We start from the raw sequence: 20634 nt of genomic DNA on the forward strand, positions 1-20634 counted from the left end.
TGTTTCCTGGAGTTGTTGGTCGATGAGCACTTACATGATCCCCATTTGATGAAGTAGGAATGGTACCATCAATGGCAGTGTCTTTGTTCCTCTTGGAATGCTGGTTCGAAGCCTTTATCTGCCTTCCCTGAGTTATAATAACTTCATTGAAAGCAACTAGTACGACAACCATAGCTAAGTATTTGAGAATGGCCTCACCCATGACTAAAGAATTAAAACAAGCTTCAAGATGTTGTCTGAGTAGTGAATAAGAAGGGCTTTGAGGTTCAAGGAAATGTTAGAGTGAATCCAGATGATGATTTAAGAAGTTCTGGGATCTTAGGGTATTTATAATCTTCGTTGGGCATATTGTATCTATGCCTTGTTGCGATTTTTAAGTTATAGCTAATTATGCCATTTGACTAAATATGTGGAGTGTATCCACCTATGAATATGGACCGTTTATTCGCCAAGTATAGCCAGCTTTCACTAAGACTGATGAGTTTTGCGTGTATATAATTATATGGGAAATCCTCTCAATGATCGGCTTCTTAATATTTCGTTTATACTATCTTCTGTCTTTAATATAAGAGCTAGTTGATTAATTTAAGTAGATTGAGAAAATTAATTAACTTAGTTATTTGTAATAAATAGGTGTTATTTTTCCTAAAATATAATTGCTAATTATGTGTATTAGCTAAAACTACCATGTAATGGAACCTTTAAAATGTGCAGCACTATAAGAACTATCTTGAAACAAATGAAAAAAATACGAGAGACAAAGTATATTGTGGTCTTATATTTAGCACCAAATTAAAAGTCAAATTAACTCATATATTAAGGACTGGATATAGTATTTCTCTTTTGATCTGCACTTCTTAACTTCTGTTACACTGGCTAGCTGCTTCTTGTTGTTGTTCTGTGATTCCATACGCGAATTATGATCATTAATTAGAACAGTCACAACTCACAAGCACGCATGAGGAAGTGTTGAATGATAGACCTAGTAAAGTACTGCTGGTTGAGGTGTCGATAATTTGTTGACACTCAAATAATTAGTTAAATTTAGGAATCAGTCTTGGATGACTCATAGCGGAGTTATAAGTTTAATTAAGTTGTACGTACATATGTTGTTTTAAATCATTCTTGAATGCCCTTTCATGGTGGAGAGAAGGCATTGAGAATAATTTGGTTTAATTTGAAAAACAGGTCCGACTTGAACTCTGATAATATCTAGTAAAGAATGGTAAGTCGACTGGCGCACCATCAAAATGGACCCATGCAGATTCTCTCCTGTGCCTTCTCCACTTACAGAGGTATACTATTAATTCATATATTTAAAATACAATTTGCGCCGTGTTAATTATAAAATATTATTTCAAGATCATTGGATAGCCGCCAACTCAGAGGTAAAGGCCTTCTTGTAATCGGATATTTGACTTGCTTCAGATTTGGTACTCCACTACTACCTTCATATATGGTTTCACCAAACCTTGTACTGGTAGGGCCGAAATCGCACTGGCTATGATTACAAAAGAATGGTTTATATGAGACTATATATGACCTAGTTTATTTAGTCATAATGCGAACAGATACGCCTTTCCTTTTATAAATAAGAAAAACTTAAAATTTAATTAATTAGGAGGATCGCTAGTGTTACAAACTACATAGGATCTGTTTGGATTAATGATTGAAAAAGTAGTTTATTGTCAATCTGACTTTTAAAAAAGTGAAGTTGTGTAAAAGTTAAATTAGGTGATGTGAATTGTGTTTGGATTGGATTTTATAAAAATTAGTTTGTAAAAGTTAGATTGGATAAAAAGTTGTTTAGATTATGATTAAATAAAAGTAAGTTTAGTTTGTATAATTACTAAAATAGGTGTGAGTTTTATTAGATAATGTACAAAAAATAAATTTACATAATACAATGAATTTAAATTAGTAAGTTTACTTTGTACAATTACCCAAATTATTATAAGTGTTATAAAATAATGATAAATGATTAAAAAAATTTACTTAATACAATAGATTTAAATTATTTTAATACAATAAAAAAATAAAGTATGAGCTGCGTCCAGGCGAGACGAGTTTCAGTTTGGAACGAGGGGTTGATAAATGATTAAAAAAATTTACATAATACAATAAATTTAAATTATTTTAATACAATAAAAAAATAAAGTATGAGCGGTGTCCAGGCGAGACGAGTTTCAGTTTGGAACGAGGGGTTTGGGTGAAATAAACGATAGAATAATGAGGGAGGAGTGAGAAAAAAATAAATTCTTATGACAATTCCAACAGTCTTTAACACGATTTCACTTCAATAAGTTACTCCTCCAGTACTTAATATAAGACCCATTTAACTAATTTGATTACATTAAGGAAATTAGGTAAGTTAGTTAATTATAAGAAAAGTGACACATTTTTCCTAAAATACCATAATCATATTTTTTAATACCCCCTCTCCCTCTTCTGTTTGACTATAGTTGAGGGAGTATCTATAGGGGTAATTTAGAGAAAATTGATAAATATGAGAAATGTTCTTATATTTATGACCAAAATAACTGAAGAATTGGATCCTATATTAAGGATCGGAGGAGTACTTCAGATGAGTTTATCCTTAGATGCGTTTCAATCCAGCTTCTTGTGCCCAAGTACGATTGCCCATAAGCTCCGCCAAACACCCTCCAACTTTCTAAATGGGCTTATCAGGAAATTAAGTTACTTTTGAACCCTCAATTGCTGAACCAAACAGAGTGATAGTGTGCTCAAAATAATAAACGGGAGTTTCTGAAGTTAAAAAAAAAAATTCTTTCGACTCTAAATATAAGACTCATTTTATAATGTAAATTACATTATAAAATAGATTTTATATTTAAAACTAGAGGAGTAATTTTTTTGGGCAAAGTTAAGGTCTTTAGTTGTTAATGCTTCCTGAAAAATAATTTCTGCAAAGTATAGACGTATGTTATGCTTCCTCCGGTCCTATATATAAGCTTCAAATAACCGAATCATATTTAATAAACTATCAATTAAAATTAGTTAAAAATAATAAATAGAATATAGATGTATCTTTTTTTAAAAAAATTTGCTCTTATTTATTAAGAGAATAAATGAGAAGCAATAAATAAAAAAATGATGAAAAATAATATATGAGGTAATATTAATGAGAGATATAGAGTGATAAATACAGTCAACTAAGAGCAAGAGAGGAAAAATTAAAAGTAATAAATACTCAAATAAACTCAAAAATAAATTTATATTTTAAATCGTACTCACTTTAAAAGTAAATCTTATATATAGAAGCGCAGGGAGTAATTTCTGACTCCTATCTTATTCAAACATGTAATAACAACAACGCATTGCGCCAAATCCAACCCCTTCCTCTCCCCCCCCCACAAAAAAAAAAACAACAAAAAATAATACGCCTCAATCAAAAGTGAAGTCAAAAGCGACAAGACCACGTGCTGTGTGTAAGATCCCCATGTCTTACCACTCGAGCTTGTCATATATACAATAGCGTATTTCTCTATAAACCTGAAGTACTTAAAAATCATCAAACAAAAAATTGATGATCCTTCGCGCAGGAGTGGCAGAGTCAAATATTGTCATTCACGTGGAGCCAAGCTTGAGTATTAATCACTCCAAGTTGGAATCAAAATGGAGAATATTCTGGGAAAACATTGGTTCCTACGATTATGGAACTCTCACTTCGGTGTCTCCTCGATAAAAGTACATAAAATGATAGATAAAACACACCCGTGAGAATATTAATTATTAATTGAAGCACTAATGTGTACTTCTTTATTTTTCAAATAAAAACAGTAAGCCAAGTGGGTTAGGTTATTTGGTTTTGATGGCTAGGCTGTTCCACTGTATTCAACGAGCGGTGTATGTTTAACTAAAATCAGAACTTTCATTGAAAGCTTCAAAACTAGTAATTAAATTAGAGTAGCGTGGGCCAACATGAAGAATCTTCTGGGTCCCTTTCATTGAATCCCAACCTTTACAACACGTGTGAAAAGCTCAACTGCTTAGAATATTCTTCAAGAACTCCATCATATCACTCTTTCTTCTGATTTTTATTACTACCTCCAGTTCTAAATATAAAATCTTATTTATATACTATAAATGAAGTCTTATAGTTAAGACCAAAGATAGTATTATTTAAAAAAGAAAAGAGGACAGCTCCTCAGTGTTAGTAAGAAGCCCGCCCAAAGAAAACCGGGGGCTGAAAGAGAGAGAGTTTATTACTCCATAATACTGAATAATATATCTTTAATATTAACTGTTCTTACGGTAAACCCAGTAGCATAAAGTCAATATTAAATGTATGCTGTCATATAAGAGCGTTAAAATGGTGACCTTTATTACACATGACACAGTATAGTGAAGTGAATGGAAGCGACATATATATAAAAGGTTATTGTGACTCGAGAGTCAGTCAGTCAAAGGTATAAACACCCAATTACTGTTGAAACTTACCTATACACACGGACACACAAGCATCTTGCCCACACATCTGTATCTTATATATATATATATATAATTAATTTCGTAACTTGATGGTTACAATTAAGCCACATTGGTAAGTAGGTTTAGAGTAATGATAGTGGAACTCAAATTACCCAAGAAACCTCATCCCTTATAATTAGAGTCACTACAAAAAATTGACTTCCAGTGGTGACAAAAAGTCACCGCTAAAAGTCGTTGCCGTAACAATCGTGGCTGAAAACTTTCAGTGACGACAAAAAAAGTCACCATTGAAAGACACTTTTAGTGGCGACTTTTATAAGTTTTAGTAGCGACATTTGTCGCCATTGAAAGATACTTTTGGTGATGACCTTTTTGTCACCGCCAAAAGTACTTTTAGCAGTGACAAGCTGTCGTGGCCAAAAGTGACTTTAAAAGTCGCCGCTGAAAGTGATGTTGAAGAAAAATTGGCTTTATCGTCGCCAGATCATCACTGGCCACCAAGGCATTGCCGGCTGTCACCATGTCATCATCGGCCACCCCCACATCATTGCCACATCACCACTCTCATGCCACGTCACTCCTCGATCTCCGCCACGTCACCGCCTAAATATTTTTGCCTTTAGTGTGTTCAAGTTAACTTGCTCTTAATTTGTCACTTTGGGGTTACTCCAAAAATTAACTGAATTAATGCAATATAGTGCACAATCCGGGTTGTATTCACTTTGAGGAGCCGAAAATGAAATTAAATCCTAGTAAATAAATGCAAGTAACCTAAACTATAAAAAGGATTTTTGATTTGATAATTGCTAAGTAAACATCTTGAATTAAATTGAAATCAAAATACTTTTTTTTAATATAAAAATGATTAAAATGAATTAAGATTAAAGAAATGAAAATGAAACCCACAAATAACAATAATAATAATCAATCCTCCAATTCAACAACGCAGGCAATCCTTACTCCAAAAGATACGGGAGTCAAAATGATGAATTTAGAATTATAATTAAGCTTTTAATCCAACAACCGAGCCACCGAATTGCGACAAAATATTTTCCTAAAATCCCAACTTACTAACTGCAACCAGAATAATAAAATGGGATTAAGGATGCTAAAAACCAATGCTTAATTAGAACTCTTAAATCCAAAACAACAGAATTAAAGTTAGCAAGAGACAATATGATCCAAGATTCCAAGCCACCTTAGAAAATCACAATATATTAACTCCAAAATCAATACAAATGTCATAACCACAACATTAGAACTAAAATTAAAGCTATAAACAGCCCAATGTCAAATGCTAAACAATAATCCAGTCACAATAATCTCCACAGACAATCAAATTTAACAATACAAAATTTTCCAATAATTAGAATAACTATCCTAAGACCTAGGAATTGTTAAACAATTATTAGACAGGAAATTTAAGTAACTAAAACTCCCCTTTGATGATCCAAGCTCCTGCCATTGTTGTTGAATTAGAGAATCATGAAATTAGCCACCGACTGCCATCAAAATTGCTGTAATCAAAGCTCTGCTACAAGGTTCCATGGAGAACACGGTGAAGCTATTAAAGACAGTGACGGAACAGCACAAGAGTTGATGGAGGATGACGCCATTGAGCTTCTGTTCGCTGTTTCTGTTCGTCTGCGTCACTGTTCGTGCCGCCGGTTCGCTGTCACTGGTCCTTCTTTCTTCTTTTTTTTCCTGTTGCTGTCCGACTAGTCTCGCCTCCCTCTCTGTTTTTCAGTTCACGCCGCCCAACTCGTGTCTTCCTCTCCCACCGTCACGAGCTCCCTGCCACCAGGGAGGTTCAACCAAGAAGATGATGAATGGTCCCCTGTCTTCTCTCACCGCCCAGCTGGTTCCTCGTGTCTTGCTCTGTCATTTCTCGCCGCCTCTAGCTCGTGGGCCTCCCCGGATGAACAAGATGATTATTGGATATTAGGTTGGGGGAGCAAAACGCTCCCCCTTTTATTATTATATTTTTTAAATTTATTTTTTAAATTTTCAAAATCTTCCAAAAACTTGCAAGCAAAAATTCAAAGATTAGGTAGCATTAATTGTCCTCAAAAAAATCAATTAGTCATAATTAAACCAAAATATGACAATTTTGCCCCTATAAAATAATAATTCAAAATAAAATATATTAAATCAATTAACAATCAATTAAGGCAAAAAGGGACCAATTAAGTTGACAATACCCATATAAAAGATATCAAAATATATAAAAATAATTGAGTTTGTCAACTCCCCCACACTTAGCCTTTTGCACTCCTGGGCAAAACTTCATTAAAGAAGAATCCAATAGAGAGATTCAATGTAAGCAACCATAAGATCGACTAAGTATGAATATGCAATTAACTCAAGCAACCTTTATTCCTAATCAATCAACAATTGTAGAATATTTCAATGCAAAGAAATTAACACTTGAAACATAGCAGGATAAAGGAAGAGAAACATAATAGAGCTCACAAAGGGTAAAAGTGTTTCACTCATCTCTCAAATAGGAAAAATTTCACTCAATCCACCTAGATTAGCACCTACCATAAGCTTGTAGAGATTTTAATATCTCCACCACTAGCATACCTTAAGTTCATGATTAAGGGGACTTGAAGGGTTGTAATGTCAAAAAACAAGGCCAAATGAATGAATGGACTAACAAGTGAAATGCTTGAGTAATTAAGTATAAACTCAAAGTGAGCTAAAGTACGATCATGAAAGAACACCAAAGTGCAGATTTTAAACTTTTGAAACAGAGATTTGACAAACTCAATTATTTTTATATATTTTGATATCTTTTATATGGGTTTTGTCAACTTAATTGGTCCCTTTTTGCCTTAATTGATTGTTAATTGATTTAATATATTTTATTTTGAATTATTATTTTATAGGGGCAAAATTCTCATATTTTGATTTAATTATGATTAATTGATTTTTAAGGACAATTAATTCTACCTTTTTCTTAAATTTTGTTTTTAGGTTTTTAGAAGATTTAAAAATAAAAATGAAAATTAAAAAAATGAAAAAAAAACATAAAAGAAAAATAAATTAAAAAAAAATATAATAATAAAAGGGGGAGCAAAATGCAACGTTTTGCCCCCCAACCTAATATATTATAATTCTTCTTCATCTCCACAAGACACAACAGAAAAACACGAGAGCTGGGCAGCGGCGAGAAATAAAAGAGCGAACAGGGAGCAACACGAAGAGAAGCAGTGAGCGACGGCTAGAGGCATGACAACACCATTCATCACCTTCTTCTTCTCCTTCTAGGCGTCCAACAAAACAGAGGCAAGCGTGCAAGGACCTGTGAGTGAAATAGAGCGACAGCGAACCAGCGGCGTGAAGGAAGAGGATTCAGCGTGAGCTTCACAGCGAAATCACACCCCCAGCATTCATCTTCTTTGTTCTTCATGGCTGAATCGAATTGGTTTGTTGGAACTGTGGTTGTGATGGTTAAGAGTAGCTAAATCCTCTAATTCTCTAGAACAGTGTTTATGGCTTGAACTTGGAGCTTCAAAGGGGAGTTTCAGCTCTTCTAATCTTTATTTCCTACATTGTAATTGTGATTTCTAGGTCTTAGAATGAATTTTATAATGTTTGAATGTGTTGTGATGATTTATATTTATATTGAGATTGGTTGTAGCTGCTGGAATCTTTGATTAGAATTTAACATTATGCTGTGATTAGCTTTAATTTCTTTACATTGTACTGGGTTAGACTATGTTTTAAAATTATTGTGAACATTTAGTGGTAATTTAAGGTGGCTTAGTTATTGAACTAAAAATGTTAATTGCTTTTCCTTGATTTTTTTTGGCTAATTGTGCTGAAACAGTTTAATTGTGAGTAATTAATATGCAAGGTGATTTGCTATTGATTATTCTAATTAAACCGAGTCTAAGGGGTGGCCCTTAGAGTCTTTTGAATTTAGTTAACTCCTAAATTAATTGAAGTAATGACAGCCTTAATCATTATGCTAGAGGATTGCTTTTTCATTTCCTATCACTTGCTAATTCTCTTTATTTATTTCATTCATGTCCATTTTATAAACTAAAAAACCAAAAATTATTTACTCATTTTGCATCCTTTTAAATTTTGCCAATTAGTTAGTTAAAAAGAAAATCAATCCCTTTCCAACTCAATTCTTTGTTTTTGATACTTAGTTGCTTAGGATTTCAAATAAAGGCTCCTTAAAGTGAAACAACTCGAGTTTTGCACTATATTGCATTGCTTGGATTTATTTTTGATTGGAAACCCCAAGGCGAACGACAAAGGCTCTCATCAAGATCCTTGCTCTTCAAACCACCATTGAATGCCTTATTTCAAATTTATTCTTTTGTTGCAACTTATTTTCTTTTTCTATAACTTTCTTTTCTTTTCCCTTTTTTTTTTGCTTTTTTTTTTGACATCCAAACCCAAGAAGGCAGAGATATAGACTTTAATGATGTACTTTTCAAAATAAAAAAACCAAATGTAACTCATGCAAGACACTTACTAAAAAGCAATGAACAAAATGAAAGTGAAGGCTCAAAGGGGTGAACAAAGGTTAAATGAAGTGGTTTGTGTTTGGGTAAAGGTTTAGAAATGAATGCCCCTATCATCTTCACAAATCTAGGTATTAATGCAGCTTTGAAAAAGAATCTAGACAAGTTCTAGAGGTTAACCAAAACTACGTGAAAATCACACAAGATGGAAAAAATATATGGCTCAACAATCCTTCCATCAAGGCTTTCTCCAAGATGTTTCCTCCTTAAGGATCAAGCTATGAAACAAGGTTAATAACACTGTACCAAAGGAATTCTACTATGCTAATCAACTAAGAACAAAAATCACTCAAATCAAATGCAATCAAACTCAGCCGTACAACATTCACAAGCATTGTGCAAAAGAATTTTAAAAGAGATGCCCAAGGGTTACAAAAGTCAAGTCAGCACCAGAGAAAACATCAACTCGCCCATACAGCAGTGCAGAATACTGAGGTGAATGAAAGCAAGAGGACATAGAAACCAGCAACAAAATTCCCAAGCAAGAATCACTCTTAAATCATGCGATGCAATTCAGAAATCAGCCAATAAGGCAAAGAAGAGAGCAATTATAGCAGCAATACTTAGGAAACAGGAGCAAATCCAAAGGTTAAAATTTTTTTTTTAAACAACTCAACAGCAATCCCTCCCCCACACTTGATCAATACATTGTCCTTAATGTAAGAAAAACAACATTATCTTAACCTAAACTCTCGAGTGAAGTGGAAGTTGTGAAGTTCAATTTGAAATCGAAGCACAACACATCACTATCACGAAGAAGAGAGAAGGGAGAGATAGGATAAGATAATGTGAAAAGAAAATGGATAAGCATAAATCAAGTAATCAAAAGAGATGGCAGAATCAAGAGGAAACAAAACAAACAACTACTAAACAGAAATAAACAGCTACAACTACAACTACTAGAGAAGTTCCCTCCCCCATACTTACTCCTAACTATCTCAACAAATAGATATCACCAGCAATACAACAGAAAGTAAAAGAGTAGGGTGGAAGGGAACAACCGTGTGATTAGGGGGGTCTTTGATCCTCATGGTAGTGCTTCAGCAGATGGCCGTTGACTTGTGAATTTATACCGGTCTCCTCATCTACGAGCTCTATCGTGCCAAAGGGATATACTTTAGTAACTCTAAACGGACCTTCTCACTTGGTGACAAACTTCCCAGGCATAAGCTTCAACCGGGTTTTAAACTTTAGAACCTTGTCACCTTTATAAAACTGCTTCCTCAGAATCTGTCTGTCATGAATCATTTTCGGCTTGTCTTTGTAGATTCTGGCATTGTCATAGGATTCAAGTCTCATTTCTTCAAGTTCTTGGAGTTGCATCTTCCGATTGACTAGTGAAGATTCGAGATCTGCATCACATGCCTTGATTGCCCAATAAGATTTGTGCTCGATCTCCATAGGTAGATGGCAAGCCTTACCATAGAGCAACCGGAAGGGGGACATGCCTATAGGGGTCTTGTAGGCAGTCCTGTAAGCCCAAAGAGCTTCCTCAAGCCTTTCACTCCAGTCCTTACGGGATGGTTTCACAATCTTCTCAAGTATTCGTTTCACTTCCCGGTTAGAGACTTCAGCTAACCCATTCGTCTGAGGGTGATAAGGAGTGGCCAACTTATGATTGACTCATGTTTAGCCAATAAAGACTTGATGGTCCTATTGCAGAAGTGTGTTCCTTGGTCACTGATGATTGCTCTTGGAATGCCATACCTGCAAAAGATATGAGAACGTAAAAACTTGGCAACAGTAGAAGCATCATCTTTCCTAGTTGGCACTGCCTCTACCCATCAAGACACATAATCTACTACAAGTAATATGTATGAAAACCCAAAAGACGAAGGGAAGGGACCCATAAAGTCCATGCCCCACACATCAAAGATTTCACAAAAATGCATAGGTCTTAGAGGCATCTCATGCTTCCTTCCAAACTCCCAAACCTCTGACACTTATCACAAGACTTGCAGAAAGAATAAGCATGCTTAAATAGAGAAGGCCAATAAAAACCATACTTTAAAACCCTCCTAGCAGTCCTATTAGCACTAAAATGCCCCCCGCAAGATAAAGAATGTGCAAAGGTAAGGATAGAGTGGATCTCATTATTTGGAACACAGTGTCTGATGATCTGGTCACTGCATTGCTTCCACAGGATTGGAGCATCCCAGATATAGTATCTTACCTTTCTCTTCAGCTTATCAATATGAAATTTAGACATAGAAGGAGGTATAAGGTCAGTGACAAGATAATTAACTATATTAGAGTACCAAGGCTCATGAATAGCCAAGGCAAAAAGTACAGAATCAGGAAATGAGTCAATAACAAGATCAGAAGAGTTAACTCCCTGTGTGCCTTCAGGTAACCAACTAAGGTGGTCAGCTACATAATTCTCCGCTCCGGCTCTATCTCTGATCTCGATATCAAACTCCTGTAGTAGCAAAGCCCATCTCAGCAGTCTAGGTTTAGACTGAGGCTTCTTAAACAAGTACCAAACCGCTGTATGATCTGTAAAAACAACCACTCGAGAGTTTATTAGATATTGTCTAAACTTATCCAGAGCAAAAATAATAGCAAACAGTTCCTTCTCCGTAGTGGTGTAATTCACTTGAGCGGAATCAAGTGTCTTGGAGGCATATGCGATGACTCTAGACTGTTTCTCCTCCCTCTGTCCAAGCGTGGCACCTACTGCAAAGTTAGAAGCATCACAAGACAACTCAAAAAGTAAATTTCAGTTGGGTACAGTGAGGATAGGAGGTGAAATAAGCATAGATTTCAAAGTGTTAAAAGCATGTCTATACTCATCAACAAATCTAAATTCAGTATCCTTCTTTAACAAGGTAGAAAGAGGCAAAGCAACTTTACTAAAATCCTTAATAAAGCGCCGATAGAAACCTGCATGCTCTAAGAAAGATCTCAAATCTTTTAAACAAGTAGGATAAGGAAGGGATGAAATAACTTCAATTTTGGCCCTATCAACCTCAATCCCCTTTTAGGAGATGAGGTAACCTAAGACTATCCCTTTATCAACCATGAAATGACACTTTTCAAGTTCAAAACCAATTTCTTATCAATATACCTCTCAAGAGCCTGCTCTAGGCTATTCAAGCACTCATCAAAGCTCTCACCGTAAACAGTAAAGTCATCCATAAAAACTTTCATGTTTTGCTCTAGAAGATCACTAAATATCACCATCATGCACCTTTGAAAGGTGCCTGGAGCGTTACACAACCCAAATGGCATCCTTCGATAAGCAAAGGTACCAAAAGGGCATGTAAAGGTAGTCTTGTCCTGATCTTCAGGAGCGATAGGCACCTAAAAATAGCCAGAAACACCGTCAAGAAAATAATAGTGAGACTTTCCTGAAATTCTTTCCAACATCTGATCTATAAAAGGTAATGGAAAGTGATCCTTTCTCGTAGCATCATTCAACTTCCTATAATCTATACACACTCTCCAAGCATTTTGAACCCTAGTTGGAATCAATTCATCATTTTCATTTCTGACTACTGTGATACCGCTCTTCTTTGGTATTACTTGTACCGGACTTACCCACTCATTGTCTGATATGGGATAGATGATCCCAGCACTCAACAACTTTGAGACTTCCTTCTTAACCACATCCAGAATGAGAGGATTCAATCTCCTCTGTGGTTGCCTAACTGGCTTGGACCCTTCATTTAAAAGGATCCTGTGTGTGCAAACTAATGGATTAATTCCTGGAATATCCCCTAAAGACCATCCTATAGCCCCTTTATGACTCTTCAACACAGAAATCAATCTTTCTTCTTTAGAACTATTCAAAGAACTGGAAATAATAACAAGCAATTTAGAATCAGCAGCAAGAAAGACATATTTCAAATTAGGGGGAGGGGTTTTAGTTCTAAATCAAGAGGTTGCACAACAGAAGGAACTAAATCTTTTATGTCAAGTGCATTCAATGCAAGCGGCATGCCCATATGGCTTGGGGAAGGAGATATAAGCTCATCATGATGTGTATGTCCTCCACTTCCCAACTCAGTGCCATTCTTGGATGACCTACAAAAAAGAGGATCAGTATCAATTTTATCATCAGAAACATTAAGAAAATCACAAGGAAGAGTGGGATTAGAAGTGACTAAGTGAGTAGAAATCTTGTTGCTAGCCTCTTCTAATATTCCAGCACCACTCAAAGGAGAAGCTACCGATATAGCTTGTGTAATAGCTCCTTTATCATCAGTACCTGCAGAATCAACAAACTCGCCTTTTTCAAGGTTATCATCAAGTGTAATGTTCAAGGCAGAATCACAGTTAAGACAAGATGATGCATCAAAATCATGAGAGATGGAAAGGAGGTGATCAACTTCTAAACAGTTAACACACACCACGTCACCATAACATGAGCAAAAAGAAGAAGAATGAGGGGTAGATAAACAAGTAAATGCATCATCATGCTCAACAGTCTCACCATACCAATCATGTTCATGCATCTCAGATTCATGCAAATAATCAACATCATTAACAACACAATCAATCAAATTAACACCCAAGTAAGAGCAATCTGCATAACCTTGACTCATAGCATTAGAAATATTGAAGGTAATCTGTTGGTCCCCAAAGCCCATGGTAATGACTCCATCTTTCACATTAATTATGGTTTGGGCTGTTCTAAGAAAAGGTCTTCCTAGAATCAAAGTGCTATCGACTTTAATCTCATCAGTCATATCTAGCACATAAAAGTCAGCTGGGAACACAAGACCCTTCACTTGCATGAGAACGTCCTCAAGAAAGCCCTTAGGATGTCTCATAGTCCTATTAGCTAGACTTAGCACAACACTGGTGTCTTTCAAGGTATAAATACCCAAACTCTCATAGATAGAGGTAGGCATAACATTTATGGCTGCACCTAAGTCTAGTAAGGCATGTGAAATGTTTGTTTTGCCTATGGTACAGGGAATAGTGTAGGAACCCGGGTCTTTACACTTAATAGGTAGCTGTGGCTTGAAGATAGCACTAATACTAGACCCTAGTTGGATTCTCTCACTATGCCTATACTTTCTCTTGTTTGTACATAAATCTTTCAGAAACTTAGCACATTTAGGCATCTTCTTAATCAAATCAAGTAATGGCACATTAACCTCAAGTTTGCTAAACATTTCAAAAAGCTCATCATTATCTTTCTTTTCAACAACTTTCTTACTCATGAGATATGAATGAGGAAAAGGCAAGTCAGAAATGTTTACCTCATCACCTTTGGAAGGTGATCCTTTCTCTATTGGCTCTTTGGATTGAATGGAGGTCTCTTGAGTAGCCTTGGGAATGTCTTGAGTGGTTTTAGAAGGAGGAGACTCAACTTCTATCTCTTTGTCAACCGGTTCTTCATCCTCTTCATCTTCTTTGAATTGCACTTTCTTAGCACTAATTTTCTTACCGTTTCTCAGTGTAATTGCATTCAAAGATTTATGATTTATCACTGTGTTGGAAGGCATTGAACCACTAGCCTTAGCTTGCTGTTCACTCATACCATTTGACAACTTAGTGACATAAGAAGTCAAATTAGAGGTTCTAGTTTCCCATTGCTCCATCCTATTCTCTAGGCCTGCAAATCTAGCTTCATATTTAGCTTCAGACTTAGATATGTGCTTAGTCATTGCCTCAATGCCCTTGAGTATTTGAGAGAACAGCTCATCATCCTTACACTGCGGTTGTTGTGGGGTAGACATGACTCTAGAAGATTCTCCTTGTAACCCTCCATAGTAAGATTGCCCTTGAGGAACCATATTTCCTTGAAACCCCTCTTAAACTTGCCTATTATCACCTCTTACCCATCGGAAATTTGGATGAGCTTTCCATCCTTCATTATATGTGTTTGAATATGGGTTCCATTGCTTAGATTGATTGGCCCTTCCTTGATACATGGCAGAAACTTCCTCATATCTATGAGGGCAAGCAGCAGAGATGTGCATAACAGAGTTACAATGCTCACAACTAGATGCAGTCATCTCCATAGAATTAGGATTTCGAGTGTCAACAGGGGGAGTGTGAGATGCAAGCTTATTCAACTGTGCAGTCAAAGCAGCAATTTGAGAAGTGAATGTGTCCAATTGAGAAATGTGGACTGAAGAAGGATTAGTATGCATTGCATTGACATTTTTAGACTCCCTGATGTTATACTATTGATGGTTCAAGGCCATTTTCTTGATAAGTTCCCATACCTCCTCAGCAGTTTAATCAATGAGAGAACCCCCAAAAGCAGCATCCAACATCCCCTTGTCTTGGGTCTTAAGTCCATCATAAAAGTATTGGACTAACTGCTCATCTGGAATCTGATGGTGTGGACATCTAGAAAGCAAGTCCTGAAAATGGTTCCAGTAGTCATAAAGTGACTCATCATAGTCTTGCTTTGCAGAGTAGATCTCTTTTCTCAATGTAGAAGTCCGGGAAGCAGGGAAATACTTCTCCAAGAATGCTTTTATGAGGTTGTTCCAGTTATGGTAGGCATCTGCCATATGCCTAGGCAAGCTCATGTACCATTCTCGCGCTTTGCCCTCTAGAGACTAGTGGAATACCTTCCAAAGAACCTCATCCAGATTAGTCCCGATCGGCTTCACGCTAGCACATACCATAGAGAGAGATTTCAGATGATTGTACGGGTCTTCACCTGTCAAACCATAAAATTTAGGCAAAGAATTAAGCAGTGGACCTTTAATCTCAAAATTAACATCAACATTAGGGCATGCAACATTAAAAGGATCATAATTTGCATCAGAAGTAGTGGCTTCCCTAATGGTTCTTCTTCTAGGGTTACCTTCATTATTCTCTCCTACTCTATCATGTTCCCCATTATGTCCATTACCCCCTCTGTCATTACTACCATTGTTGTTACCATTAAGATTATTAACTATTTCCATTATGTCACCTAAGTCAACCACCAAATTTAGACCAGTTAAATTGTCTAGTTCAACCTCATTAGTCCTTTCTACCCTTTGGTCTTGTCTAACTTCCCTTAAAGAACTTTGAAGCTCAGGATTGTAAGGAACTAGGGTTTTAGACCTACCCCTTCTTGGCATAAACAATCAATCAACCAGAAGCAATTAAGCAAAAGAAAACAGATGAATCCAATGCAATGCAAGTGTATGTGTATGAGAATGAAAAATGCAATGAATGAAAAATCAAGATATTTAGTTGTGTTTTTGAGAAATTTTCTATGCAAAGGAAAGAAATGCTATGAAAAATCAAAAGAAACAAATGCAAACTACTAAAGAAAATGCAAAAACTAACAAAAATGAAAACTAAAAAGGCTCAACAAATGAACCCCAATCAAGGCTACTTGACACTTAATTACTAGGGAACCAATTTCTTGGCTCCTTGGCAATGGCGCCACTTGAAGTTAACTTGCCCTTAATTTGTCGCTTTGGGGTTACTCCAAAAATTAACCGAATTAATGCAATATAGTGCACAATCCGGGTCGTATTCACTTTGAGGAGCCGAAAACGAAATTAAATCCTAGTAAATAAATGGAAGTAACCTAAACTATAAAAACGATTTTTGATTTGATAATTGCTAAGTAAACACCTTGAATTAAATTGAAATCAAAATACTTTTTTTTTGTTATATAAAAATGATTAAAATGAATTAAGATTAAAGAAATGAAAATGAAACCCACAAATAACAATAATAATAATCAATCCTCCAATTCAACAACGCAGGCAATCCTCACTCCAAAAGATACGAGAGTCAAAATAATGAATTTAGAATTATAATTAAGCTTTAATTCAACAACCGAGCCACCTCGAATTGCCACAAAATATTTTCCTAAAATCCCAACTTACTAACTGCAACCAGAATAATAAAATGGGATTAAGGATGCTAAAAACCAATGCTTAATTAGAACTCTTAAATCCAAAACAACAGAATTAAAGTTAGCAAGAGACAATATGATCCAAGATTCCAAGCCACCTTAGAAAATCACAATATATTAACTCCAAAATCAATACAAATGTCATAACCACAACATTAGAATTGAAATTAAAGCTATAAACAGCCCAATGTCAAATGTTAAACAATAATCCAGTCACAATAATCTCCACAGACAATCAGATTTAACAATACAAAATTTTCCAATAATTAGAATAACTATCCTAAGACCTAGGAATTGTTAAACAATTATTAGACAGGAAATTTAAGTAACTAAAACTCCCTTTTGATGATCCAAGCTCCTGCCATTGTTGTTGAATTAGAGAATCATGAAATTAGCCACCGACTGCCATCAAAATTACTGTAATCAAAGCTCTGCTACAAGGTTCCATGGAGAACACGGTGAAGCTATTAAAGACAGCGATGGAACAGCGTAAGAGTTGATGGAGGATGACGCCGTTGAGCTTCTGTTCGCTGTTTCTGTTCGTTTGCGTCACTGTTCGTGCCGCCGGTTCGCTGTCACTGGTCCTTCTTTCTTTCTTTTTTCTGCTGTTGTCCGGCTAGTCTCGCCTCCCTCTCTGTTTTTCAGTTCACGCCGCCCAACTCGTGTCTTCCTCTCCCACCGTCACGAGCTCCCTGCCACCAGGGAGGTTCAACCAAGAAGATGATGAATGGTCCCCTGTCTTCTCTCGCCGTCCAGCTGGTTCCTCGCGTCTTGCTCTGTCATTTCTCGCCACCTCCAGCTCGTGGGCCTCCCCGGATGAACAAGATGATTATTGGATATTAGGTTGGGGGGAGCAAAACGCTCCCCCTTTTATTATTATATTTTTTAAATTTATTTTTTTAATTTTCAAAATCTTCCAAAAACTTGCAAGCAAAAATTCAAAGATAAGGTAGCATTAATTGTTCTCAAAAAAATCAATTAGTCACAATTAAACTAAAATATGACAATTTTGCCCCTGTAAAATAATAGTTCAAAATAAAATATATTAAATCAATTAACAATTAATTAAGGCAAAAAGGGACCAATTAAGTTGACAAAACCCATATAAAAGATATCAAAATATATAAAAATAATTGAGTTTGTCATGTGTCTTCTTCAAGGTTCGAACTGGTGACCACTTCCTTTTATGTCCAAACTTCTTATCGTTGAGTTGGATTGAATTTGCTTATTACTATTGTAAAATAAAATATATATTATTATATTATACTTTCAGCAGCAACATTAGAAAGTCACTGCTGAAAGTTAGACCTTCAACGGTGACTTTCTAAAATCGCCACTAAAAGTTTGAGGCTGAATGGAGAACCAAAAGACAACTAGAATGTCGTTGCTGAAAGTGAACCCTTCAGTGGTGATGGTAAATGTCACCACTGAAGGTCTTACATTCAGTGACGACTTTTTGTGTTGCCGCTGAAAGTATACCTTTTAGCATTGATGTTTTTGTCACCGCTAAAAGATACTTTTAGTGTGGACTTTCAGCAGCGACGTAAAAAGTTGCTGTAGAAAGTCATACTTTTAGCGTCAACTTTTTAGTGTCACTGCTGGAAGTCTACTTTCTGCGGTGACTTTTTTTGTCACTGCCTAAAGTCTTTTTTTAGTAGTGAGTGTGCTGTAAAATGGTTAACAAAAACAGCATGCATATATGTGTACACACACAACACAATAGTTACATGCACACGCAGTAAAAAAACGTTGTTAACAGAAATTAGATACGAGCCTTCACTTGAACTCAAAAATTGTTAAAAGAAATTAAGCGCACATGACTGTAAATAAAAAAAAAAATTTCTATCGACAAAACTTGATATCATTATAACGTACATGTGTGTGTGGGTATTATATCTTTCTTTTCTTAAATAAAATAAATTTATTCCTTTTTGCATGATGAGAAAAATCAGAGGACTCCGATTTATTTCTTTCACGCGCAATACTTCGAACTGTTCAAGGAATTGTGAAACGATTCTTCAGGACGCCTTTTTTCATAATGCTTCTTGCGTACGTGGGAACAGGAAGTTCAATTTACGTTATTGACTGTTTCAATATCTAGCGTGGAATTAGCAATTCATTACATTACTTAATCATTAATCGTGAGCATGTGTGAATAATTTTGAATTCCGTTCAAGCGTGCGTATTGCGGCGTAGAAACTAAGTGTGATCAATATATGATTAGTCGTATTTTGTAAAGAGACAAAATTAAGACTATTTGGGAAAAGAAAAAAGTTGTGTCCATTAAATAGCACGTAGTTATACATCATAAGTCCTTGTTAATGAAATCTTGACGCAATCATGATGCACAGATGATGACATTGAAATCAAAACAAAATCTGGAACCAGGCACACTTTTGAAATAGCAGGATCTACTGAGCATATCTAGGGCCAGTGCCCCTAGCTAGCTAGCTAGTTGTGAGCAGAATGTCCTATGCCGGGACTGTGGCCAGGGGCGGTCGGCCTAAAGTCATGGACCTCACGGCCTGGAGCCGGCTCGTTCGGAGGTGTTGGCGGAGACTGGAGTTCATTGGGAGTCACAAGGCCACCGTGCACGTTCTTCTGGTCATGAATTGCAAGGTTTTGGTCCCCTTGGGACTTGAGGTTCCTGATTCCATGAATGCATTGGAATGTCTGACAGAAAATGAGTGTTAGGAATATGAAAGAGATAATAAGCTTGTTTTGGGCCATGATCACGAGAAACGATAAACTTATAGTTTGGTTTTTCAGAGAGTGAACTAAACAGTAAAATGGAAGAAGCTTAATTATAAGGATATGAACTCAAAGTGTCTAAGCAAGCAAGAGAGGAGGATGCCTCAATGAACAAAGGAGCTTGCTTGCAATAGACAATTGAGTTGCCTAGACACTTACCTTGTGGCCTTTATATAGAGCTCAAACATCAAGTGCGTAGGGTCCTCGATATTTGTTTTAAGAAGTTCATATGAGAAAACTAATCCTGGAAAGTGATGAGATGATATTTTTATAAACATGCAAGCTCTTCAAGAGATTACTATATAGAGGGACACAGCTGGAATTGTACATATGGCTGGCATTGCAACATGGGCTGGGGCATCGTAGGTATACTTCTGAGTTCTTATATGATCTTTTTGCAGTATCAAAGCTCTGGTTTGATATTAAATAACAAGTTGAGAGACAATCTGATGCATGTAACATAGAGTATACAGGCCTATGTGTTCTTTTGATGAAAACAGAGGAACGTGGGCGGCAACTTATTAGTGCTCATCACTCACTCGTTTTATTACTTCACTTTTCCAACGCACTTTGTTGATGAGTTTCATTCATCTCCTACCGTTCTTTCCATTTACAGTTTAAGTTAATATCACAGCACATTAAATGATGATGATGATGAGGAGGAGGTAGTATATATCATGTTCATATTTGTTGCGTATGACATCAAATCCGAAATCGAACATCCCAATTTTAATTTTTAACCGCAGCGATGGCTCATTCAAATGGAAGGATGTAGTCTGAAGATTCGGTTAATTAATGTGGGTGAGCTACGTACTGAGCCCCCAGCCGCAAATCTCAAATTCTGTGGTATGGCTTCTTTACTTTTTGGATTTGTTTTATTAATGTGAAAAATCACCAATTGTTTTCACTTCAACTCATAAAATGGTTTCGGGGTGTGTGTTTTAAAAATTAATAAACTCTCATGTGGCAAACTAACTAGTGGTCCTTACAGCCCCCAAGGCTGCTTGTTTTCTTTATGTTATACTATCCTTCAACTATAATCAAGTAGGAAAGGGAGAG

The 20634-nt window shown here is 36.0% G+C and overlaps 1 protein-coding gene and 1 long non-coding RNA gene across 3 annotated transcripts in view; one reads left to right on the forward strand and one right to left on the reverse strand.

Annotated features, from left to right (window-relative positions):
* Nucleotides 1-10230: 10230 nt before the first annotated feature.
* Nucleotides 10231-20634, forward strand: part of LOC114719194 (uncharacterized) — a 47578-nt gene continuing 37174 nt past the window's right edge. The window contains exon 1 of one of the 2 annotated variants that reach the window (XR_003737893.1): nt 10231-10452. Coding sequence is in view for 1 of the 2 variants with exons in the window: in XM_028904654.1 (XP_028760487.1) it covers nt 10441-10452 (12 nt within the window). In the remaining variant the exon portion in view is untranslated. The remainder of the gene's footprint in view (nt 10453-20634) is intronic. The other variant, XM_028904654.1, reaches the window with a different exon arrangement.
* On the reverse strand, nt 10427-13294 carry LOC114719196 (uncharacterized). Its single transcript, XR_003737895.1, has 3 exons — nt 13282-13294; nt 11994-11999; nt 10427-10607 (listed from the first exon to the last, which is right to left on the reverse strand). It is a non-coding gene; the product is annotated as an uncharacterized LOC114719196 (long non-coding RNA).

This window comes from Neltuma alba, unplaced genomic scaffold (genome assembly GCF_004799145.2).
Source record: "Neltuma alba isolate B1F8T4 unplaced genomic scaffold, ASM479914v2 tig00011897_pilon, whole genome shotgun sequence".
Lineage (NCBI taxonomy): Eukaryota > Viridiplantae > Streptophyta > Magnoliopsida > Fabales > Fabaceae > Neltuma > Neltuma alba.